This window comes from Petromyzon marinus, unplaced genomic scaffold (genome assembly GCF_048934315.1).
Source record: "Petromyzon marinus isolate PM22_M1 ecotype Great Lakes invasive population unplaced genomic scaffold, UKy_Petmar_22M1.pri1.0 PM_G_Scaffold_88, whole genome shotgun sequence".
Lineage (NCBI taxonomy): Eukaryota > Metazoa > Chordata > Hyperoartia > Petromyzontiformes > Petromyzontidae > Petromyzon > Petromyzon marinus.
The window spans coordinates 186,511-214,093 of record NW_027423044.1 but is presented as its reverse complement, the minus strand read 5'-3'; the positions used below and the strand labels follow the sequence as shown (position 1 = coordinate 214,093).

The window sequence follows — 27,583 nt, the reverse complement described above, 5'->3', positions numbered from 1 at the left end:
TCACCACTCTGGTCAATGTGTACTGACCATACTTCACCACTCTGGTCAATGTGTACTGACCTTACTTCACCACGCTGGTCAATGTGACCTGACCATACTTCACCACCCTGGTCAATGTGTACTGACCATACTTCACCACGCTGGTCAATGTGACCTGACCATACTTCACCACGCTGGTCAATGTGTACTGACCATACTTCACCACGCTGGTCAATGTGTACTGACCATACTTCACCACCCTGGTCAATGTGACCTGACCATACTTCACCACTCTGGTCAATGTGTACTGACCATACTTCACCACGCTGGTCAATGTGACCTGACCATACTTCACCACGCTGGTCAATGTGTACTGACCATACTTCACCACTCTGGTCAATGTGTACTGACCATACTTCACCACCCTGGTCAATGTGTCCTGACCATACTTCACCACTCTGGTCAATGTGACCTGACCATACTTCACCACGCTGGTCAATGTGTACTGACCATACTTCACCACCCTGGTCAATGTGTACTGACCATACTTCACCACCCTGGTCAATGTGACCTGACCATACTTCACCACGCTGGTCAATGTGTACTGACCATACTTCACCACTCTGGTAAATGTGTATTGACCATACTTCACCACCCTGGTCAATGCGACCTGACCATACTCCACCACGCTGGTCAATGTGTACTGACCATACTTCACCACCCTGGTCAATGCGGACTGACCATACTTCACCACCCTGGTCAATGTGTACTGACCATACTTCACCACTCTGGTCAATGTGTACTGACCATACTTCACCACCCTGGTCAATGTGACCTGACCATACTTCACCACGCTGGTCAATGTAACCTGACCATACTTCACCACGTTGGTCAATGTGTACTGACCATACTTCACCACACTGGTCAATGTGGACTGACCATACTTCACCACCCTGGTCAATGTGGACTGACCATACTTCACCACGCTGGTCAATGTGTACTGACCATACTTCACCACGCTGGTCAATGTGTACTGACCATACTTCACCACGCTGGTCAATGTGTACTGACCATACTTCACCACCCTGGTCAATGTGTACTGACCATACTTCACCACCCTGGTCAATGTGTACTGACCATACTTCACCACGCTGGTCAATGTTTACTGACCACACTTCACCACGCAGGTCAATGTGTACTGACCATACTTCACCACGCTGGTCAATGTGTACTGACCATACTTCACCACGCTGGTCAATGTGACCTGACCATACTTCACCACGCTGGTCAATGTGTACTGACCATACTTCACCACCCTGGTCAATGTGTACTGACCATACTTCACCACGCTGGTCAATGTGTACTGACCATACTTCACCACGCTGGTCAATGTGTACTGACCATACTTCACCACGCTGGTCAATGTGTACTGACCATACTTCACCACTCTGGTCAATGTGTACTGACCATACTTCACCACTCTGGTCAATGTGTACTGACCATACTTCACCACCCTGGTCAATGTGTACTGACCATACTTCACAACGCTGGTCAATGTGACCTGACCATACTTCACCACCCTGGTCAATGTGACCTGACCATACTTCACCACCCTGGTCAATGTGTACTGACCATACTTCACCACACTGGTCAATGTGAACTGACCATACTTCACCACGCTGGTCAATGTGTACTGACCATACTTCACCACGCTGGTCAATGTGTACTGACCATACTTCACCACGCTGGTCAATGTGTACTGACCATACTTCACCACCCTGGTCAATGTGGGTTGACCATACTTCACCACGCTGGTCAATGTGTACTGACCATACTTCACCACGCTGGTCAATGTGACCTGACCATACTTCACCACGATGGTCAATGTGTACTGACCATACTTCACCACGCTGGTCAATGTGACCTGACCATACTTCACCACGCTGGTCAATGTGACCTGACCATACTTCACCACGCTGGTCAATGTGTACTGACCATACTTCACCACGCTGGTCAATGTGTACTGACCATACTTCACCACCCTGGTCAATGTGTACTAACCATACTTCACCACGCTGGTCAATGTGTACTGACCATACTTCACCACGCTGGTCAATGTGTACTGACCATACTTCACCACCCTGGTCAATGTGACCTGATCATACTTCACCACCCTGGTCAATGTGACCTGACCATACTTCACCACCCTGGTCAATGTGACCTGACCATACTTCACCACCCTGGTCAATGTGTACTGATCATACTTCACCACCCTGGTCAATGTGACCTGACCATACTTCACCACCCTGGTCAATGTGACCTGACCATACTTCACCACCCTGGTCAATGTGTACTGACCATACTTCACCACTCTGGTCAATGTGGAATGACCATACTTCACCACTCTGGTAAATGTGTACTGACCATACTTCACCACGCTGGTCAATGTGACCTGACCATACTTCACCACTCTGGTCAATGTGACCTGACCATACTTCACCACCCTGGTCAATGTGTACTGACCATACTTCACCACTCTGGTCAATGTGTACTGACCATACTTCACCACCCTGGTCAATGTGTACTGACCATACTTCACCACGCTGGTCAATGTGTACTGACCATACTTCACCACCCTGGTCAATGTGACCTGATCATACTTCACCACCCTGGTCAATGTGACCTGACCATACTTCACCACCCTGGTCAATGTGACCTGACCATACTTCACCACCCTGGTCAATGTGTACTGACCATACTTCACCACTCTGGTCAATGTGGAACGACCATACTTCACCACTCTGGTAAATGTGTACTGACCATACTTCACCACCCTGGTCAATGTGTACTGACCATACTTCACCACTCTGGTCAATGTGTACTGACCATACTTCACCACCCTGGTCAATGTGACCTGACCATACTTCACCATCCTGGTCAATGCGACCTGACCATACTTCACCACGCTGGTCAATGTGACCTGACCATACTTCACCACTCTGGTCAATGTAGACTGACCATACTTCACCACGCTGGTCAATGCGTGCTAACCATTGTTCCACCGCTCCCCCCGTCGCCCTAAACGTGCTCAACCTGCGCAAATATTAAACGCCGTGTATATTACGATGATAAAATCAACATCAGGCGAGTAATTTAAGAGTTGTGTTTAATTAAAAGTTTACCTCACGCGAGCCCCCAGCGCAGCCGTTTCCACTTTTCCCGCCAAAAACAAACCGTCACCAAAACCAACGCTGCAAACTCTTCAGGTTCCCACTTGGACGGCTAACTTCAGCTTAATTATTAATTATCTATCACTCGTGACTCACTCTCTCTCTCTACACACACGTGTGTACATGTACGCGATGAGGAGATTATTTACTTTGTTAACAAAACAACCTCGCGGTGGCCTTCAGGGACTGAGAGGCGCTGCCGAGGGCGCGAGGGGGGGGGAGGCAGCCGGGGCCACGTGACCCGGAGTCACAAAAAGCGCGGGAAATTTGAAAAACCTCGCCTGAAGATGACCGTTTGAGTTATGGTCGAAACGTCGTGAGAATTTTTTTATTGTTTTATATATATTTTATTATTTTGTTGTTTCTCTTCAACGTGACTTTACCGAAAAAACTAAGAATATGAATTACTGCAGTCACGAAAGCTTTAAATCAAAAATTTGGTCTACAGGAGGTCGTAGTTCATAGTTTCATTTACTTGGTATAGCCCTGTGAGCCATTCGGCTCTTGAATCGGGTGCAACCGCAACAAACAAAAAACATGAACATGAAAACATCTTAAAGTAACTTTGTGTGACTGTGCAAACAGAAAATCCAGGGAAAAAAAATATCAAAATATTCCTGAAATAGCACCGTACACCAACGCTGTGTGCAAAAAATCCCAGTGGGATGCAAATCAAATAACAACAACCACAAGACAGCTAAGATTAAGGCCATCAGTCAACTCCGTATACAATAAATAAAAACATGGCCAAAACCAAAAAAAACGTTTTCGAAATCACCAAAATAAAAGCCATACATGCAATGTAACAGTGATCATAGGGACTGTGACCAAATTTTTAACAATAAACTATATAAATAAATTATAACACCAAAATCTAGAGCCATATTTTAGGCCACTGAATAGCAGTGGCAGCTAGGGGTGTACAACTCCTCTAGAGCAGTTTTGAGTGAAGATCTCATAGGTAGTGATTCAAGTTGCAGTTTATTGGCAATAGCATTCCAGACCCTGGGGGCATCAATAGCAAAGGCCCTTCCTCCGGTTTTTTACGGCAATAGGGAATGTGAAGCTGGTAAATGAGCAAAGACCTGAGGTCAAATTTGTTCTTTGAAACAGAGAGGAGATCCAGTAGGTAGTCTGCAGATTTTTTTGTAAGTACATCGTGAATAAATAAGATCTGGTGCACAAGCCGTCGAACATTAAGAGATGTTAAGTTTGACCCAATGGAGAGATCACAGTGGTGAGTCCTATATGGGCAGTTCAATGTAAATCTTAAGGCCGAGTAATAGATAGAATCAAGCTTCTTCAGTACAGTACTTGGGGCTGATTTATACACGATGTCACAGTAGTCAAGTAGATGCAGTATGGTAGCTTTTATCAATTCCAAACGGAACATTGGGGGGAAGCAGTGCTTGTGTCGATACAGAAAACCAATTTTTATTTGTGTCTTTTTACCAATATAATCAATGTGATCTTCAAAACTAAGTTTTGAATCCAGGATGACCCCAAGATACTTATAGATATTAACTTGCTCTATTTTATAATTATTCAAGGAATGTAATTGGGGAAAAATAACTTCCTGCTTTATTCCTGGAGAGAAGCATAGCACCTTGGTTTTGGAGGTATTCAGGACTAGTTTAAGAGAAACTAGCTGATGTTGTAGTTTGTTGAAATCACCCTGGAGCTTAGCAATCACGTCATCCGGAGAGCGGCCAGCAATAATCAGTATCGTGTGATCTGCAAAAAGATTTACCCTGGAATTATCCAGTTCAGTGCCCAAGTCATTGACATACATACATACACACACAGATACAACAACAACAACAACCGCCATTCGCCACTAAGTGGCGGTGACGTCACCACGACGCTTGTGCCAGGCTATGTGCACCCTGAGGCCACGTGAAGTGTTGAACGCCCGCTGGCAGGAGGTCACGGGGCAGACCCAGGTGCCACGGGTCGACTGACTGAGATGACTGGCTGATGCACCACCTGTGCCCCCTACTGTGCCAACCTGCTGTGCTTTAGCCACCCGGCGCTCCGCTCGCTGTTGTGAGCGTCGCTCCTCCGCCCTCCGTTGTTGTTGGAGGGCGACTGCCTCCAACTGCCCAGTAGCATCCTTCACGAGCCTCCTCCACAGAGGCCGATCTTGACACCGCTGGTACCAGTCATTGGCAAGTCCACTCAGCTCCACGTCCTCCTGTACCACATCACTCCATCTCTTCTCTAGCCCGTGCCGCGCTTAGCCCCCTCAATCCGGCCAAACAAAAGCTGTTTCGGCATGCGGTGGCTGGGCATGCGGGCTACATGACCCAGCCATCGCAGCCTTGCCTGCCAGAGGAGCTCACCGATGGGACCCTGCCCAGATCTTTCAAGGATTTGTGAGCTCCTCACACAATCCAGTCTGGTTAAACCCAGGATGGATCGTAGGCAGGCCAGCCTAAATGTTTCTAACCGGCGAAGATGTTCCATTAGGGGGGTCCACGTTTCGCAAGCGTAGAGAAGGGAGGGAATGACCGTGGCCGAGAAGACCTGAAGCTTAGTGCGGAGCGACAGACCAGGTAGCTTCCACACAGCGTTACGCAACCGATGAAAAGATATTGCCGCTCGACTGATTCGGAGTGAGACCTCTGCTGTTAAACACAGATACACACAGATACACACACATACACACAGATACACACACATACACACAGATACACACACATACACACAGACACACACACTATTACACCATTCAACTACAGACGAGAGACCTGCAGTGATCTATCAGTGCAGGAGCGGAGCTGCTGTGAGGCGAGGCGCTTGGAGCTCTCTGATTGGTCCAAGCGGCGACTTGGAGCCAATCAGATTTGGTTCCTCCCTAGCCATGTGACGCGGGATTATTTTTTCCCGCCAAATTTTTGAGACTCCTCCTCGACCAGGCGCCATTTTGAGAGTCGTGAGGTGCGGATTTGAATTTGTTTTTATTTCGGAGCAGAAATTAACGACGATGACGACCCCCCAGGGGTGCGAGATCGCCTCTCGTGAGGGAAAACGTGAGGTAAAAAGTGGCCTCAAATGTCCAGCCCGTGATTCGCAGATAGTTTAAATATGCACTGTTGAGTCTATGGACAGTGCTGGGTCTATGGGGCAGTGCTGAGGCTATGGCCATTGACAAAATACAAACGATTTAATTTGTGAATAATAATGTAGCCTGGTTATTAAGTATGGTGAGTGTACTGACAGTCTATAATGTAGACTGTAGTAATGGTTATTAACCTGAGTGAGTGTACTTACAGTCTATAATGTAGACTGTAGTAATGGTTATTAAGTATGGTGAGTGTACTGACAGTCTATAATGTAGACTGTAGTAATGGTTATTAAGTATGGTGAGTGTACTGACAGTCTATAATGTAGACTGTAGCCTGGTTATTAAGTATGGTGAGTGTACTGACAGTCTATAATGTAGACTGTAGTAATGGTTATTAAGTATGGTGAGTGTACTGACAATCTATAATGTAGACTGTAGTAATGGTTATTAAGTATGGTGAGTGTACTGACAGTCTATAATGTAGACTGTAGTAATGGTTATTAAGCTGAGTGAGTGTACTGACAGTCTATAATGTAGACTGTAGTAATGGTTATTAACCTGAGTGAGTGTACTGACAGTCTATAATGTAGACTGTAGTAATGGTTATTAAGTATGGTGAGTGTACTGACAGTCTATAATGTAGACTGTAGTAATGGTTATTAAGTATGGTGAGTGTACTGACAGTCTATAATGTAGACTGTAGCCTGGTTATTAAGTATGGTGAGTGTACTGACAGTCTATAATGTAGACTGTAGTAATGGTTATTAAGTATGGTGAGTGTACTGACAATCTATAATGTAGACTGTAGTAATGGTTATTAAGTATGGTGAGTGTACTGACAGTCTATAATGTAGACTGTAGTAATGGTTATTAAGCTGAGTGAGTGTACTGACAGTCTATAATGTAGGCTGTAGTAATGGTTATTAAGCTGAGTGAGTGTACTGACAGTCTATAATGTAGACTGTAGCCTGGTTATTAAGTATGGTGGGTGTACTGACAGTCTATAATGTACACTGTAGTAATGGTTATTAAGCTGAGTGAGTGTACTGACAGTCTATAATGTAGACTGTAGTAATGGTTATTAAGTATGGTGAGTGTACTGACAGTCTATAATGTAGACTGTAGCCTGGTTATTAAGTATGGTGAGTGTACTGACAGTCTATAATGTAGACTGTAGTAATGGTTATTAAGTATGGTGAGTGTACTGGCAGTCTATAATGTAGACTGTAGTAATGGTTATTAAGTATGGTGAGTGTACTGACAGTCTATAATGTAGACTGTAGCCTGGTTATTAAGTATGGTGAGTGTACTGACAGTCTATAATGTTGACTGTAGCAATGGTTATTAAGCTGAGTGAGTGTACTGGCAGTATATAATGTAGACTGTAGCCTGGTTATTAAGTATGGTGAGTGTACTGACAATCTATAATGTAGACTGTAGTAATGGTTAATAAGTATGGTGAGTGTACTGACAGTCTATAATGTAGATTGTAGTAATGGTTATTAAGCTGAATGAGTGTACTGACAGTATATAATGTAGACTGTAGTAATGGTTATTAAGTATGGTGAGTGTACTGGCAGTCTATAATGTAGACTGTAGTAATGGTTATTAAGTATGGTGAGTGTACTGGCAGTCTATAATGTAGACTGTAGTAATGGTTATTAAGTATGGTGAGTGTACTGACAGTCTATAATGTAGACTGTAGCCTGGTTATTAAGTATGGTGAGTGTACTGACAGTCTATAATGTTGACTGTAGCAATGGTTATTAAGCTGAGTGAGTGTACTGGCAGTATATAATGTAGACTGTAGCCTGGTTATTAAGTATGGTGAGTGTACTGACAATCTATAATGTAGACTGTAGTAATGGTTAATAAGTATGGTGAGTGTACTGACAGTCTATAATGTAGATTGTAGTAATGGTTATTAAGCTGAATGAGTGTACTGACAGTATATAATGTAGACTGTAGTAATGGTTATTAAGTATGGTGAGTGTACTGGCAGTCTATAATGTAGACTGTAGTAATGGTTATTAAGTATGGTGAGTGTACTGACAGTCTATAATGTAGACTGTAGTAATGGTTATTAAGTATGGTGAGTGTACTGACAGTCTATAATGTTGACTGTAGCAATGGTTATTAAGCTGAGTGAGTGTACTGGCAGTCTATAATGTAGACTGTAGCGGTACGTAGCTAACCGTGCTAATTGTGTTTTGGTTGCATTTTGCACAATTATAATCGTACAATATGGCACCAATCTTTAGCACGAATGTTCAGTTTTATCCTGAACATTCAGCTCTGACACTATCAGTGAATACCTGAAATGATTTCCATTGAGAATGAAAATACCCCGGTGGGTTATGACCACGCGATGCCTCGCATTCACCAAGACAATGCAGTGAATGTGCTAGGGGAAAGTAAGCAAATATCCTAAAAACAATTTTTTTCATAAAACTTGACCATAACGTACTCTTTGGCTTTTTCGGTGAAGTCACATAACGGCCAGCATGTTTTTTTCCCCTCCAAATGTTATTGTAATCTGTGCACATGACCTGATGAAACGAATAACCTTTTTTTTTAAAATAACCCACGTGACAGATCCAACTCATCTCTCTTCTTAAACTATAAACTAGTTTTTCTATTTTATTGTACAAGGTAAGGCTCACTGAGCTATGTAGCTTTTTTTCACAAGCGACCTGGCCATCACGAATGAAAGCTCAACACAAAGTGACTTCATCGTGTGGAAATGTATTGCAGTTAAATATTTTAAATGCGTGATGTTAATTCTAAATTTGGAGGGGGGGAAACCGGAGGAACCAGAAACAAATCCACGTGACCACGAGGCGAGAGACACTCACACTCCAAATATACTACCAGCAGCTCCACTGTCAACAACAACAACAACAACCGCAGTTCGCCACCATAGTGACGTCACCACGGCGCTTGTGCCAGGCCATGTGCACCTTGAGGCCACGTGAAATGTCGAACGCCGCTGGCAAGAGGTCACGGGGCAGACCCAGGTGCCACGGGTCGACTGACTGAGACGACTGGCTGATGCACTACCTGTGCCCCCTACTGTGCCAACTTGCTGTCCTAAATGGATGGCACCTCAGCCAGCCAATCACAGTGGGTGACTTCCTCCAATATTTGAGGCACCGCAGCCTCAGCAGGGTCATCCCCACTTTGTCCCACGTTTTCCTGGCTGAGGGATTTCCCCTTTCCCAGGACCTCAGGAATGCTCAGAAAATCTGCAAACCTGTTCCTGGGGGTCGGATATTGGATCACCGTTCTTTCCCCTAATGACGGTAATAGGTGTGGCACTGCAGGTTACTTTTTTGATGGAGTTAAATAGAGATTTGTGATTGCGGGCCACTGAGGCAGCAACCCGCGACCACCACCCATCCTTGCAGCGCCTCACGGCTCCCCGAACCTCCGATTGAAGGCTGCGGTAAGCCTCCTCATTCTCCGACGTGGGACGCTGTAGCCGATGAGAGTGGGCCTGTCGATTTTTCTCAGCCAGCTTGAACACCTCTTGTCAGCCAGGGTCTCTGGGGAGGTCTGGACCGTGTACCCAAAGCAGCCATTGCAGCTACATGAGCTACAGTCCTAAACCTCGCCCATTTCCCCTCGACATCAAGAGGAGTGGGAAACGATGCCAATCCCAGCCGCAAGCGATGATGAAATTCTCGTTTGTAACTTTCATCAGCTAGCTGAGACCATGCCACTAAGGGTTTGAATGGGGTCCTGGGTGTACACCCACCACCGGAGTGGAAGAATTGCAGGTGCATCTTACAGATGACAAGTCGATGGTCAGTGGGCAGATCAGCTCCACGGTCGGTCCTGGTGTCAAGGACATGGGCTCGCATTCGCTGTTCCATCACTATGTAGTCCAGCAGATGTTCTTGCTTGGACCCGGCATGCATCCATGATGTGGTGTGGATGCGCCGATGCCGGAACAGTGTGTTGGTAATTACAAGCCCATGGGCTGCACAAAAATTTAGCAGCCTCCTGCCGTTGTTATTGAGCTGATCTGCCCGATGCCTTCCAATTACTCCAGACCAGGTGCCAGCATCATGACCAACTCGGGCATTGAAGTCACCCAACAAGATGACTCTATCCCGAGGGGCCACTTTAGCCAGCACCTGTGACAGGAGGTCATAGAAGGCATTTGACTCATTGGCCTTGCTTGCATCTCTCCACGGATGTTCGTCTTTGGTGGGGGTATAAGTTACCATGACCACCACTCCTCGCCTGTGGTTGATGGGAAGGCGAGCCCAAAGTAGCCTGGAGCTTACAGCTTCCCACACCTCATCACCACGCTCCCACAGCCCTTCATTCTTTTATTCAGAAAAAGAGCCACACCCTGTTGTTTGGCAGTCTCCTGCCCCGTATAGAGGACTGTCCACCCCTCATGGTGGCAGGAGCCAGAGCCGGTCCACAGGACCTCCTTATTACCACAGAGATCCAGGCGGTACCGGTCCAGCTCTTGACATAGGAGTGGCAGCCTCTCCTCCGCAGTGAGCATTCGAACATTCCACGTGGCCACACATAGTGTTTTTTTGTTGTTTTTGGAGGAGCCCCGAGGGGAAGGATTCAGTCTCCTGGCTCCGCCAAATGGGGTTTGGTCAGGAGACGTCATAGACGCCTGTCCCCCCGGGGCCTCCGGCACAAGCTTATTTATAAAATGTTGTGGTCGTGGTTTAGTGGTAATTAATTGGAGGTGGAGGGGTTACCAGCCCCTCACACCTGTCCAGAGCCCCCACTTAGCCACTGTGGTGGTTACAAACGCCATGAGGGGAAAGGCCAATCCGAATTGGCCCTCCCCCCCGGCACTGCCCACGGCAGCGTTGCCCGTCCGGCACCACAAGGAGGTAGTGGGTTGTTTTGCCGGACACCACCACCATTACCACCACTACTACCACCAACACTACCACCACCATTACACCACCACTACTACCACCACCACTAGCACCATAACCACCACCACTTCCACCACTTCCACCATTACCACCACTACTACCATACACTCCCATCACAACCACCACCACCATTACCACCACTACTACCAGCAACGCTACCACCACCATTACACCACCACTACTACCACCACCACTAGCACCATCACCACCACCACTTCTACCGCCACTTCCACCATTACCACCACCACTACTACCATACACTACCATCACTACCACCACCAATACCACCACCACCACTACTACCGTACACTACCATCACTACCATCACCACCACCATTACCAACATCACTACAATCACTGACCACCACCGCTACCACCAATACCACCACCACTACCAGGACGTTTGCGTGCTGAATGCTAGAATCTGATCCCGCGTCTACTCCCTCTCCTCCGGCCCTCCCCCCTCACCAGCGGCCTCCCAGACGGCCTCCCCCGGCCCGGGCCCCGGCCCCGGCCACGGCCACGGCCGCCCCCTCCGCGAGGGCTCGCTCCTCCTGGCCCATCCGGGTGCCCAAGCGCTCCGCGGACGACGCCGGAGGAGGAGGAGCCGAGTCCCACGCGGCGCCCTCCAAGGTCGCTCGCCCGCTCCACGATGACGACGCCAGGGGGCCGGGGCCCGCGCCGGGGCCTCCCCGCCACGACCGTCATCTTCGTCGCCCCGTGACGTTCCGGGCTCTCGAGGGGGGGCGCCGCTGCCGGGAGACTCCGGCGGCGGCGGCGCCCCCCCAGGAGAGCTTCCGTGGCGGCGGCGGCGGCAGTGGCGGCGCCCGGACGACGCCGACGCCGGGAATCGGCCCGAGGGTCGCCCCGGAGCGCGGAGACGGTGGCGGAGAGTCGGGGCCGGCGCTTGGCGCTGACGAGGCAGCGGGCGAGGAGGAGGCGGAGGAGGAGGAGGCGGAGAGACGCAGGGAGGCCGCGTTTGGACCGCGTGCGGCGTGGAAGAGACACTTCGACTTTTGGTGGCAGGGCGTGGGCAGGAGGGCGAGCAGCAGGAGGGGCGGAGGAGGAGGAGGAGGCGGAGCGAGAGGAGAAGGAGGGGAAGAGGAGGCCGAGGCGGAGATGAAGGCGGAGGAGGAAGAGGAGGAGGAGGTTTTGACCGGGCAGTCGCCGCTAAGCAAGCGGCGGGAGGCGGCGGCGGCGGATTGCCCGGCGGGACCGAATCCCGATCCCTGCCCGGGCTCCTCTACCTGCCGCGCTCCTTCGCCTCCTAAGCCTCCTCCGCCTCCTTCTCCTCCGCCGCCGCTGGCGGCGGCGGCGGTCGCGGGCAAGCGGCGCTCGGCCCCGCGTGGGGCGACGTTCCACTTCTTGTCGCTGATGCCGCAGCCGCTGGCTGAGCCGCCGCCACCGCCCACCGGGAGGCGCCGGGGTCGCGCGTTGGAGAAGCAGCGGCAGCGACGGAAACAAATTCAGCAACAATACCGGCAGCAGAGAGCGTCGTCATCGTCGTCCAGCTGTTGGTCGTTCTCGGACGCATCGTCGTCGTCGTCTTCATCGCCGGAGGAGGTGGTGGAGGGTGACGAGGTGAAGGAGCGGAGGGACGAGGAGGAGGAGGAGGTGGTGGAGGGTAACGAGGTGAAGGAGCGGAGGGACGAGGAGGAGGAGGAGGTGGTGGAGTCTACGGGGGGCGTCCGCAGGCTGTTGCTGAAGTTTTGCGTCAGTCGCCTGCAGCCGAGCATTGACAGAGCACAAGACGATGGGGAGGTGGCGGACAACGAGGAGGAGAACGAGGAGGAGGAGAGGAAGACGAGGAGGAGGAGGAGGAAGAAGAAGAGGACGAGGAGGAGGAGGAGGAGGGGACTACGGAGATCACGCAGTGCAGCCGATGATGGCGACTGCAAGTCGGGCGACGAGATGGAGGAGGAGGAGGAGAGGGTGGCGAGTCTCAAGAGGATGGAGGAGTGCCGGATTCTCAAGCAGATAGACGACATCATGGCTGAGATAACCCAGCTGGAGGGGAGATGCAGGGTGAGGAGGAGGAGGAGATGAGGTGTAGGGTGGTGAGGAGGGGCTGGGTGGTGAGGTGTAGGGTGGTGAGGAGGGGCTGGGTGGTGAGGTGTAGGGTGGTGAGGAGGGGCTGGGTGGTGAGGTGTAGGGTGGTGAGGAGGAGGGTGAGGAGACTCCAGGGCAGCGGGTGAGGGCGTTGGGAGTGGCTCACTCGCTCGGACACTCAGTCACTCACTCAGTCACTCACTCAGTCACTCACTCAGACACTCAGTCAGACACTCAGTCACTCACTCAGACACTCAGTCACTCACTCAGTCACTCAGCCACTCACTCAGACACTCACTCAGACACTCAGTCACTCACTCAGTCACTCACTCAGACACTTACTCAGACACTCACTCAGACAGTCACTCACTCAGTCACTCACTCAGACACTCACTCAGACACTCAGTCACTCAGACACTCAGTCACTCAGACACGTACTCAGACACTCAGTCACTCACTCAGTCACTCAGTCACTCACTTAGACACTCAGTCACTCAGACACGTACTCAGACACTCAGTCACTCACTCAGACAGTCACTCAGTCACTCACTCAGACACTCAGTCACTCAGACACACACTGACACACTGACACACACACACTGACACACAAACTGACACACACACACTCAGACAACAACAACAACCGCCATTCGCCACTAAGTGGCGGTGACGTCACCACGACGCTTGTGCCAGGCTATGTGCACCCTGAGGCCACGTGAAGTGTCGAACGCCCGCTGGCAGGAGGTCACGGGACAGACCCAGGTGCCACGGGTCGACTGACTGAGATGACTGGCTGATGCACCACCTGTGCCCCCTACTGTGTCAACCTGCTGTGCTTTAGCCACCCGGCGCTCCGCTCGTTGTTCTGAGCGTCGTTCCTCCGCCCTTCGTTGTTGTTGGAGGGCGACTGCCTCCAACTGCCCAGTAGCATCCTTCACGAGCCTCCTCCACAGAGGCCGATCTTGACACCGCTGGTACCAGTCATCGGCAAGTCCACTCAGCTCCACGTCCTCCTGTACCACATCACTCCATCTCTTCTCTAGCCCGTGCCGCGCCCGCTTAGCCCCCTCAATCCGGCCAAACAAAAGCTGTTTCGGCATGCGGTGGCTGGGCATGCGGGCTACATGACCCAGCCATCGCAGCCTTGCCTGCCAGAGGAGCTCACCGATGAGACCCTGCCCAGATCTTTCAAGGATTTGTGAGCTCCTCACACAATCCAGTCTGGTTAAACCCAGGATGGATCGTAGGCAGGCCAGCCTAAATGTTTCTAACCGGCGAAGATGTTCCATTAGGGGGGTCCACGTTTCGCAAGCATAGAGAAGGGAGGGAATGACCGTGGCCGAGAAGACCTGAAGCTTAGTGCGGAGCGACAGACCAGGTAGCTTCCACACAGCGTTACGCAACCGATGAAAAGATATTGCCGCTCGACTGATTCGGAGTGAAACCTCTGCTGTTAAACTGGAGCCAGTCATAAGCACACTGCCCAGGTATGGGAAACTCTCCACTCTCTCCACAACTGCCCCATCACCGATTGGGAGTTGTGGGGGTGGAGTGTCCGATGGTACAAAATACCCAGGCAGGTGCTTAGTTTTGGTGGGGCTGATGGTAAGGCCTCACCTCTTAGTGGCACGCTCCAGTCTCAGCAGCAGCGTCTCCAACTCCTCCTCTGACTGAGCAGCTATTACCAAATCATCAGCATACATAACGTGGTTGAGCAATAGGGAGCCATCCCTTGACCGCACCCGGGCATCGATTAGCCTCCCATTATATCTGTACCATATGGAGATTCCCCCGGTACAGCTATTGAAGGCTTCACGAACTACGTGGTCAAAATAGATGGTATAGCCCTGTGAGCCATTCGGCTCTTGAATCGGGTGCAACCGCAACAAACAAAAAACATGAACAAGAAAACATCTTAAAGTGATTACGTGACTGTGCAAACAGAAAATACAGGAAAAAAATATCAAAATATTCCTGAAATAGCACCGTACACCAACGCTGTGTGCAAAAATCCCAGTGGGATGCAAGTCAAATAACAACAACAACCACAAGACAACTAAGATTAAAGCCATCAGTCTAACTCCGTACTACAATAAACAAAAACATGGCCAAAACAATTTTTTTCGAAATCACCAAAATAAAAGCCATAAATGCAATGTAACAGTGATCATAGGGAGTGTGACCGAATTTTTAACAATAAACTACATAAATAAATTATAACACCAAAATCTAGAGCCATAATTTAGGCCACTGAATAGCAGTGGCAGCTAGGGTTCTACAACTCCTCTAGAGCACATTGACACGCGTGCATTGCAAATAATTCAAGTTTAAAACACGCAGCAAAGATTCGTTACAAAGGCCTAGCGGCAGCCTTCACGCATCCTTTGGAAGCTTGCTAACCCACAACATAACCTAGAGACCATCTTCCAGGTCTCTATGGAGACCATCGCATGACAGCGGCATCTGTAGCCAGCCAAAGTGCCGCCTCGGCCGGCTGGGCAATCTAGCCGAGACCGGTGACACTCCCGGAATAGGCCTCAACGCGGCACTCACCAGCGCAACGCTGCGTAGGTGTCTGGGGAGGGGGTCTTAAGCTATATCCTCCTTCGTGGTGAGGTTATAAACAAAACAATGTCCTCGTGTGGTCGTGGTGGAGGAGGAGATTCGACGTTCCGTGCCTCGAATCACAGGCAGGCGACTCGGTGGGGCTGTTATCACGTGAGGCCTTAGCAGAGCACTTTTATAAATCGTAGTGCGGATAGGCGAACACGCAGTCCGAGCGAGGCTCAGATTCTGTAGAACTGATAAACACTGCCCATAGACTCAGCACTGCCCATAGACTCAACACTGCCCATAGACTCAGCACTGCCCATAGACTCAGCACTGCCCATAGACTCAACACTGCCCATAGACTCAGCACTGCCCATAGACTCAACACTGCACCATAGACTCAACACTGCCCATAGACTCAAGACTGCACCATAGACTCAGAACTGCACCATAGACTCAACACTGCCCATGGACTCAACACTGTCCATAGACTCAACACTGTCTATGGACAGTGGCCTAAAATATGGCTCTAGATTTTGGTGTTATAATTTATGTAGTTTATTGTTAAAAATTCGGTCACAGTCCCTATGATCACTGTTACACACAGTGTACACACATTGTGTACACACACGGTGTACACACACACAGTGTACACACACACAGTGTATACACACAGTGTACATACACACATAGGATACACACACACACAGTCTTCACGCACAGTGTACACACACACAGTGTACACATACACACAGTGTACCCACACAGTGTACACACACACAGTGTACACACAGTGTGTATACACATATTGTATACACACAGTGTACACACACACAGTGTACACACAGTGTGTATACACATAGTGTATACACACAGTGTACACACACAGTGTACACACACACAATGTACACACAGTGTACACACAGACAGTGTACACACATACACAGTGTACACACACACACATACAGTGTATACACACAGTGTATATACACACACAGTGTACACACACAGTGTGTAAACACACAGTATACACACAGTGTACACACACACAGTGTATACACACAGTGTACACACACACAGTGAACACACACACAGTATACATGCACAGTGTACACACACATAGTGTATACACACAGTGTACACACACAGTGTACACACACAATGTACACACAGTGTACACACACACAGTGTACACACACACAGTGTACACACATACACAGTGTACACACACACACAGTATACATGCACAGTGTACACACACACAGTGTATACACAATAATGTCCACGTTGTTGTTGTAGCTGAGCCCACGCACCCAAGGGAGGGAGCAATGAAAATTAATCTAAATCAACTTAAACTCCAATCCCGCTGTGACGTCACCACTCAGCTTTACCTCATTGGCGTGAAACGCCAAGGGGAGGTGTACCTCGCTAGTGACGTCATGTCATCAAGGTATTCACCCCTCCCCCGCGCTCTTGAACATGAGGTCACCTCCGCTTGGGTCACTGCCAATATCGTTCCAGTGCCAATCCTTATTTGGGCAAAGCTACGCCCAGTGACTGGCGGCTCATTAACATAATGTGTTCGTTAAAGCCGTCGCGAGTTTATTGCGACGGGTTCAGCACTCACGACATAACGGACGGCAACATTAACATAATTTATTCATTCTCTAATTTAATTAGTTACAGAGCAGCTCATTGTGGGAGGAGCGTGTCTCGTTCCCAGGAAGTGACGTCACGTCACCTGCTACCGCGTGACGTCCCGAGGTGAGAAATTCTCATTGCGATTGTGGTTGTGGTGGTGGTTGTTGTTTACCAAGGTAGAGCCTCTCTCTCGTAGGGATGTCAGTTGAGTAGCAGCGAGCATGGGAATCGATGTCCAGGTTGGAACTTTACAACGCGGGGCCTTGCCTCCTGCCCTCGCCTGATTGCATTCACTTTAATTATCTCGCTTAAGTTTAATTTGTCTTCACCCGGCTCGCCACTTTGTAACTTTGTTTTATCGTGAATATTCACGCAGTTTTTATTTTCGTTCTTTTGTTTGCAGGCCAAGCCCGCTTGAGCTGCTATACCGCTCTTGTTATCAGAAGCGACCTGCCCACAACAACACAAGGTGAGGCTTTGTCAACGTGTGTGAATGTTTTGACTTAAAACTTTGGCGACTGCAGGAATTAATGTTCTTGGTTCTTTCGGTAAAGTCACGTAGATAGAAAATAAAATAAAAGATAATAAATTTAATGAAAAATAAAAAAAATGGAAAATGAAGCAAAAAACCCACGACGTTTCGATCGCAACACAAGTGGTCTTTATCTTATTAAATTTAATCTGTTATTTTTATTTTCTATCTATGTGACTTTACTGAAAGAACCAACAATACGTGTGTCAATGTATCTATCGGTCAAAGACGCTAAGCGCGTGCCGCTGTTGACTCTGAATGTGTGGAGGGGAACACCTTCACGGGGAGAGAGAGACAGAGACACGGATAGCTTCGGCTATGTTGATGATCCTCGATTCATTACTTGGTGGAGTGAGGAAGAATTAATGCTGAGCAGATGAAGGTGGCCAGGCATGGTTCTGGTCACACCACCACCTGTTTACTCATGGCAGTGTGTGACAGTGTCAAGTTTGTGTTTGCAGTAAAGTCTATTAACTCTGTTGAACACGAGGATATATAAAACAATAGTTTCTTTTAGTTTTCCTCTGGAACTCTTTGTAAGAATGGAAACAGGAGGTGAACACAGCACACACATGCAGCTGAAGTCGGAACTGTTCATCCCCAGCATTCAAGGACATAGCCTGGATTCACACCTGAGTTGCGATTGAACGTTAATTAATGCATTTCTGCATAACAGAAATAGTATTGTTTTCAACACCCTTTGCTATGTCAGCTGAATTTAGCTTTCATAAATATTCCTTTTGTAGTCAGCCGAAATTGTGTGCTTAGAGATTTGGGTTACCATTCATCTTGAAGATATGAAGGCTTCCAGGCATATTAATGACATTTCCCCTCTCATTGTGTGCCATAACAGCCCGTGGAGAGAAACCCTTCAGGTGCACTCTGTGCGGGAAGGCGTTTGCACGTTCATCAAATCTGATGAATTTGAGAAACTTTTCATTGCATCATGAATATATTAATTAGTATAGACGTGTAAGTCACGTGTGACTATATATGCATTCCTCTGTGCCTCAATACTGACGTGTAGATGGTGTGTATATTATTTTTTTCTGTCTGCAGCTGACGCTGCCACTTTGTAAATTTGTTTTATTGTAAATATTCACGCAGTTTTTATTTTCTTTTGTTAGCAGGCCAAGCCCGCTTGAGCTGCTATACCGCTCTTGTTATCAGAAGCGACCTGCCCACAACAACACAAGGTGAGGCTTTGTCAACGTGTGTGAATGTTTTGACTTAAAACTTTGGTGACTGCAGGAATTAATATTCTTGGTTCTTTCGGTAAAGTCACGTAGATAGAAAATTAAATTAAAATAACAGATAATAATTTTTCTTTTTTACAATGAAGCCTAAAACCCCACAACGTTTCTATGGCAACATTAATGTTGAAGATGCGAGGGCTTACAGGAATATTTATGACATTTGCCCTCTCATTGCGTGCCATGACAGTGCTGTTTGCACAGTCACACATAATCACTGTAAGATGTTTTTCTTGGTCGTGTTTTTGTTTTGTTGCTTGTTGTGGTTGCACCCGATTCAAGAGCCGAATGGCTCACGGGACTCTAAGCAAAATAAATCAAACTGAAAATAAAAAAACTGAAACCGCGTGATGAATTTTGGGAAAGTTTTTCACTGCATCTCCAAATATATAAAGGCAAAGTTGTGATTGTGTGTGTTGTCTGTTCAAAATGTTTAGCGTACTTCCTGACATGCAACAAACTGGAAATTTGCCATGTGGGTACTTTCCAGACTGTACACCGTGCAAACATTATACAAATACACTTTTAGGTTCTTTTTGGGGGGTAGAGGGGAGCTCAATAATGTATAGATTTTTCCACGGCAAGTGAGCTGTGACGTCAAATCTGTCACGTGACCCTCGCACGTGGAAGCGTCACGCATTGAAGTGTACCGGTTAGCGTTGTCTGTGTGTGTGTCTGTGTGTGTGTGTCTGTGTGTGTGTGTCTGTGTGTGTGGAAGAGTAACACATTGTAGTGTAGCGGTTAGCGCTACGCTACGAACCCGGCAACCCGAGTTTGATTCCCGTTCACGGCCACCACCGGTGATGATTATTTGAACCGCTTCTGGGCCTCCCCTAGGTCGACTCAGCCTTAAACGAGTAACTGTTGTGGTGGTGTGAACATCGCCACTGGGGAGACAAAGGCGGCCGGACGTGGTGGATCCAAGTCCCGGGCGAAGCCGGGTAGTACAGCTATTCATGAATATATGAATGAATATAGACGTGTAAGTCACGTGTGACTGTATATATTAATTCCTCCATGGCTCGATACTGACGTGTAGATGGTGTGGATATTCTTATTTTCTGTCTGCAGCTGAGGCTGGTCTGATGGAGCAAAGGCCCTCAGCACAGCAGCTCGGTACGACAAGTCAACAATGCGACCGGCGTGCATACAGCACGGATCGGACTGGAAATTTGACACAGCACCAGAGAACACACACGGGAGAGAAACCCTTCAAGTGCAGTGTGTGTAGGAAGGCGTTTTCAGATTCATTTGCTCTTAAAACACACCAGAGAACACACACGGGAGAGAAACCCTTCAAGTGCAGTGTGTGTGGGAAGGCATTTTCAGATTCATCTCATCTTCAAAGACACCAGAGAACACACACGGGAGAGAAACCCTTCAAGTGCAGTGTGTGTGGGAAGACATTTTCAGATTCATTTGCTCTTAAAACACACCAGAGAACACACACCGGAGAGAAACCCTTCAAGTGCAGTGTGTGTGGAAAGGCATTTTCACAGTCATTTGCTCTTAAAACACACCACAGAACACACACGGGAGAGAAACCCTTCAAATGCACTGTGTGTGGGAAGACATTTTCAGATTCATCTACTCTTAAAAAACACCAGAGAACACACACGGGAGAGAAACCCTTCAAGTGCAGTGTGTGTCGGAAGACATTTTCAGGTTCATTTGCTCTTAAAACACACCAGAGAACACACGGGAGAGAAACTCTTCAAGTGCAGTGTGTGTGGGAAGGCATTTCCAGATTCATCTAATCTTAAAAGACACCAGAGAACACACACGGGAGAGAAACCCTTCAAGTGCAGTGTTTGTGGGAAGGCATTTTCACGGTCATCTGCTCTTAAAAAACACCAGAGAACACACACGGGAGAGAAACCCTTCAAGTGCAGTGTGTGGGGAGGCATTTGCACAGTCCCCACATCTTCAAGTACACCAGAGAACACACACAGGAGAGAAACCCTTCAGGTGCATTCTGTGCAGGATGGCGTTTGTGCATGTGTCACATCTTCAAAGACACCGGAGAACACACGGGAGAGAAACCCTTCAGGTGCATTCTGTGCGGGATGGCGTTTGCACAGTTGCCACATCTTAAAGTACACCAGAGAACACACACGGGAGAGAAACCCTTCAAGTGCAGTGTGTGTTGGAAGGCGTTTGCACATTCATCTGCTCTTGTAGTACACCAGAGAACACACGGGAGAGAAACCTTTCAAGTGTACTCTGTGCAGGCAGATGTTTGCAAATTCATCAAATCTTCAAGTACACCAGAGAACACAAGCATCAGAAGATCCACAAGGAGTGGAGTCTGAAATCGGCTTGTGAAAGTCAAAGTGCCACCATGAGCCCATCCCTCATGAAACAGGAACCGGAAGAAAATCCCAGCTTGGACACTTTTAAAGGTATCAGGGTGAAATATGAAGAGGTGATGGTGAAGAGGGAAGAAGTGATGGTGAAGAGCGAAGTGATAGTGAAATGTGAAGAAGTGATGGTGAATAGCGAAGAAGTGAAGGTGAAATGTGAAGATGAATATTCAACTCAAAAATGGGATCTTCACATCGACGGAGGCAACGTGAAGCAGGAGGAGAATTCTGACTATGAGGCAGAGCGAGGCAACTCCCAGCAGTTTGTGTGAAGTGGAGGTGTGGGTGGACTTCCTAGACAATCCAAAGTCAAGTGGAGACCCGGTAGATGTGTAAGCCAGAGACGATGTCGCTCCAATAGATGCACCTTTGTCACAGGCCTTTAATGACAAGAATGTGAAGTTGAAGACTAATTTCTTAGGTTCATCCTGCAGAGTAAGAGCGGCCAGTCTTTGTGGACCTGTGGGTTGGGTTAATCTCTCACCAGGAGCGAGAGCTAATAAGCTCCCAAGCATTCACGATGTTCTCATGATAATTGCTTTTACGCTTTGCTCGCTTAATCGCCTCGGCAACTCGGAGTTTCATGTCTATCTCGTCTGAGACGCTCGAAGAGCATCCCCAAGTAGCAGCTGCCCCTGTGTGGCACAAGGTGGTGGCCCTGCACCGGCCTGCATGTGGAAAAGAGCCTGTCAGTAGGGGGCGATGATTGATGCGTCATCTCGGTTGTGTAGTTTGTAGGCAATTTTGATTCGACGCTTTTGTGATTGCAGGAATCCACACTGTCTAGTTATTTCGGTAAAGTCATCACGTGGGTAGAAACATAACAGACCACGGCATTTAGATCACAACACAAGCACTCGTCATCAGGTGGGGCAACCACAGCAAGAAGAAGACGCTGAAGTAGGCGCCTTCTTCAGCAGTTTTGTCTTCTTGCTGCTGCGATTGTCCCACCTGATGACGATTGCTTGTGTTGCGATATTTGTAGCTAATGTTTAGAATTTTCTACATTTTGACCCAGACGCCAGCATGCAACGGCCTACTCGTTTTGAATGACACTACAATAATTTGTTGTACATACACTGTTAAGCAGGCGGTGCGTATTTTAAAAATAGCTTCTTCTTAATACGATGTAACCTGATGCAGTATATTTCACTGCAGTAATTACATTTTGTTAATATGCCTGTCAATAATTACGAATGAATACTTGTCTGTGCGTATTTTAAATGTTATTCTTTTATAAGGTGATGTTGATATCGAAAACTGACACATAACTGGCATGCCATGAATAGGAAATCAACTCTGCTTATTCGAATCAATGTATTCATATATCTTGATAAACTGTTTTCAAGCAGATTGTCTCTAACGGCGACTACAGGGACCACGTGATTGTTTAAAAATGTCTTTGATTATAACTATAATTGCCTACAATTCATCATGTGTAGCTTATTTAGACTATAATTTATTCACTACCCAAACTGTATTGACTTGAAAACATAGAGCTGATATTTGTAAGCAATGTCTTTGTTATTTATACGTTTGAAAAAAAATATTTGCACAAATTGAACTTGTTCAGATACAAGGTGAATTCACAAGGCTTTGTCAAAAATCCAATATTTCAGAATTTTGCCTTAACGGAGAATATTTTTTTAAATGTTGGTAAAAATAAAGATTCAGAAATATATATTGTGCCGTGTCTACAATTTTACTGTAAAGTGGAATTGGTAAAAAAATTGATGGTTCAATGAGCCACTCTGTCTGGATTCCCACCACCATCCATCCCAGAAGAATTCCCTCATCAAGACTCTGCACCATAGAGCCCAATGCATATCTGACCAGGAACACATAGGCAGTGAACTCAAGCACGTACACCACGCTCTTAAGGCTAATGGTTACTCCGACTACAATCCACAAAGCTATCACTCAAACCATGAAGAAGGACCCTCTTGAGGCTTTCAAAACCATCACTTTGCCCTACATTGCGGGGATCACAAAAAAGATCTCCAAAATCTTGAATAAACACAAGATCCAGGTCCGTTTCAACACATTACATAAAATCCGTGATCTGGTTCCGTCTGTAAAAGATGTGATTCCAGACATACAGTACCCTGGTGTCTACAAACTAAGTTGCCTCTGTGGTAGTAGTTACATTGGAGAAACCAAACGCCATGTCTCGGACCGCATTCGTGAACACAAAGCAGACCTTAAACACGGTAGGACCAACACCTCGGCCGTGGCAGATCACTGTTACAATTCAGTAGGCTCACATGACATTGACTTCTCCAAGACGGAGGTTCTTTGCAATCCATCTGGCTACCATGAGAGATTCGTTCATGAGGCTCTCCACATATACAAGCACAGAGACAATTTCAACCGAGAGGAAGGAATTCTGGCTTAGCAATCATTGGAAGGTATTGATAAACCATTTCGGGTCTTTTGATTGTTCACGCTTACGGTGGCTTTCAGACAGCATACATTAATTTTTCGTCTCCCCCCTCCTCTTTTCAGTACATAGATGGACTCGTCTTTCTGAATGACTGCCAAATCGCTCTCCATGGTGCTAACGTTTATAAATAAATAGATACAAACCGCCACTTCTTTCAAATGTTTCTTGCCGTTGGTTTTCACACCTGATGATGACTGCTTGTGTTACAGTCGAAACGTCGTGAGAGTTTTATTGTTTTATATATTTTTTATTGTTTCCTTTCAACGTGACTTTACCGAAAGAACCAAGAATATAATTCATTGTTTGTTATGGTCGTGTTACATTTTAAACAGAAAATGTTTATGTTTGCGGGACCTCTTTGGCCCAGAATTAAAATGGTGACAGAGAAAGGGACGTGGCGTGAACACCTACACACACTCAGTGTACACACAGAGTGTACACACACAGAGAAAGGGACGTGGCGTGAACACCTACACACACTCAGTGTACACACACACAGAGTGTACACACACAGAGAAAGGGACGTGGCTTGAACACCTACACACACTCAGTGTACACACACACAGAGTGTACACACACAGAGAAAGGGACGTGGCGTGAACACCTTCTGCCTATAAACAAACAGCAGCAGCAGCAGTGGCTGTGAAGGTGTTGATCTGACTGGTGTCAGAACATCACAACAACAACAACAACCACCACCACCAGGGTGATGGAGGGTGGTGGTGAAGGGTGGTGGGGGTGGTGGTGGGGGTAGTGGTGGAGGGTGGTGGGGGGGGTGGAGGACTCCCCGGGACTGCCAAGTGGTGGCCTGTGTCTGTATGTGTACACACAGACAGTGTACACATACAGAGTGTAAACACACAGTGTACACACACAGTGTACACACACAGTGTACACATACAGAGTGTAAACACACATGTCGTGAGAATTTAATTGTGTTATTTTATTAATTTATTATTTTATTCTCATTCTACGTGACTTTACCGAAAGAACCAAAAAAGATGAACACACACAGTGTAAACACAGTGCATACACACAGTGTACACACACAGTGTAAACACAGTGCATACACACAGTGTACACACACAGTGTACACACACAGAGTGTACACACAGTGTACGCACACACAGTGCATACACACAGTGTACACACACACACAGTGCAAACACACACAGTGTACACACACACAGTGTACACCCACACATTGTGTACACACACACACAGTGTACACACACACATTGTACACACACACAGTGTATACACACAGAGTGGACACACAGTGTACACACACACAGTGTACACACACACAGTGTACACACACACATACAGTGTACACACAGTGTACACACACACTGTCCACACACACAGTGTACACACACACACACACAGTGTACACACACACACAGTGTACACACACACAGTGTACACACACACACACAGTGTATATACACACACAATGTACACACACAGAGTGTAAACACACACAGTGTACACACACAGTGTACACACACACACAGTGCATACACACAGTGTACACACACACACACAGTGTAAACAGTGCACACACACAGTGTACACACAGAGTGTAAACAGTGCACACACAGAGTGTAAACACACAGTGTACACACACACACACAGTGCATACACAGTGTACACACACACAGTGCATACACAGTGTACACACACATACTGTAAACACAATGTACACACACAGTGTACACACACACACAGTGTACACACAGTGTAAACACACACATTGTGTACACACACAGTGTAAACACATACAGTGTACACACACACACACAGTGTACACACACAAAGTGTAAACACAGTGTACACACACGCAGTGCATACACACAGTGTACACACACACAGTGCAAACACACACAGTGTATACACACACAGTGTACACCCACACATTGTGTACACACACACAGTGTACACACACACATTGTACACACACAGTGTATACACACAGAGTGGACACACAGTGTACACACACACAGTGTATACACACAGTGTACACACACACAGTGTACACACACACACTGTACACACACACGGTGTACACACACAGTGTACACACACACGGTGTACACACACACAGTGTACACACACAGTGTACACACACACAGTGTACACACACACAGTGTACACAAACACACAGTGTACACACACACAGTGTATACACAACAATGTCCACTTTGTTGTTGTAGCTGAGCCCACACACCCAAGGGAGGGAGCAATGGAAAATGAATCTAAATCAACTTAAACGCCAATCGCGCTCTGTGACGTCACCTCTCAGCATTACTTCATTGGCGTGAAACGCCAGGGGGAGGTGTACCTCGCTAGTGACGTCATGTCACCAAGGTATTCACCCCTCCCCGTCCACCGCGCTCTTGAGCGTGACGTCACCTCCGCTTGGGTCACTGCCGATATCGTTCCAGTGCCAATCCTTATTTGGGCAAAGCTACGCCCAGTGAATGGCGGCTCATTAACATAATGTGTCCGTTAAAGCCGTCGCGAGTTTATTGCGACGGGTTCAGCACTCACGACGTTAACGGATGTCGACATTAGCATAATTTATTCATTCTCTAATTTAGGAGCGTGTCTCGTACTCCGGAAGTGACGTCATGTCACCTGCTGCCGCGTGGCGTCACGAGGTAACAGGAAGTTATCGCTTCCTGCACTGAAACCCGAGGTGATAAATTCTCATTGCGATTGTGGTTGTTGTGGTGGTGGTTGTTGTGGTGGTGGTTGTTGTTGTTGTTTACCAAGGTAGAGCCTCTCTCTCTCTCGTAGGGATGTCAGTTGAGTAGCAGCGAGCATGGGAATCGATGTCCAGGTTGGAACTTTACAACGCGGGGCCTAGCCATGCGGGGCCTTGCCTCCTGCCCTCGCCTGATTGCATTCACTTTAATTATCTCGCTTAAGTTTAATTTGTCTTCACCCGGCTCGCCACTTTGTAACTTTGTTTTATTATAAATATTCACGCAGTTTTTATTTTCTTTTTCACCAGGCCAAGCCCGCTTGAGCTGCTATACCGCTCTTGTTATCAGAAGCGACCTGCCCACAACAACACAAGGTGAGGCTTTGTCAACGTGTGTGAATGTTTTGACTTAAAACTTTGGTGACTGCAGGAATTAATATTCTTGGTTCTTTCGGTAAAGTCACGTAGATAGAAAATTAAATGAAAATAACAAAAAAAATGTAAATAAAGCAAAAAAACTCACGTCGTTTTGATCGCAACACAAGTGGTCTGTATTTAATGTAATTGTATTATCTGTTATTGTTATTTTCTGTCTACGTAACTTTACCGAAAGAAACAAGAATACGTGTGTCAATGTCTATCGGTCAAAGACGCTAAACGGAGTGACACACAAACTCCAAATATACAGCAGGCGTCAGGGTCGGGATCGAACCCACGACCTCCTGTATACCAGGTGAGGTAGTTAACATCTCACCACGGAGAGAGACACGCAAACTCCAGTTAGCCTCGGATATGTTCGTTGATCCTCAATTAATTACTTGGTGGAGTGAGGAAGCATTAATGCTCAGCA

The 27,583-nt window shown here is 47.4% G+C and overlaps 1 protein-coding gene across 1 annotated transcript; it reads left to right on the top strand.

Moving 5' to 3' along the window:
• Positions 1–6,172: 6,172 nt before the first annotated feature.
• On the top strand, positions 6,173–18,765 carry LOC142921740 (uncharacterized). The gene is made up of 3 exons (XM_076063061.1): positions 6,173–6,246; positions 11,664–12,953; positions 18,760–18,765. Exons 1-3 carry the CDS (start codon positions 6,196–6,198, stop codon positions 18,763–18,765), a joined length of 1,347 nt encoding a protein of 448 aa, XP_075919176.1. The 5' UTR covers positions 6,173–6,195.
• The last annotated feature ends 8,818 nt before the right edge of the window (positions 18,766–27,583 follow it).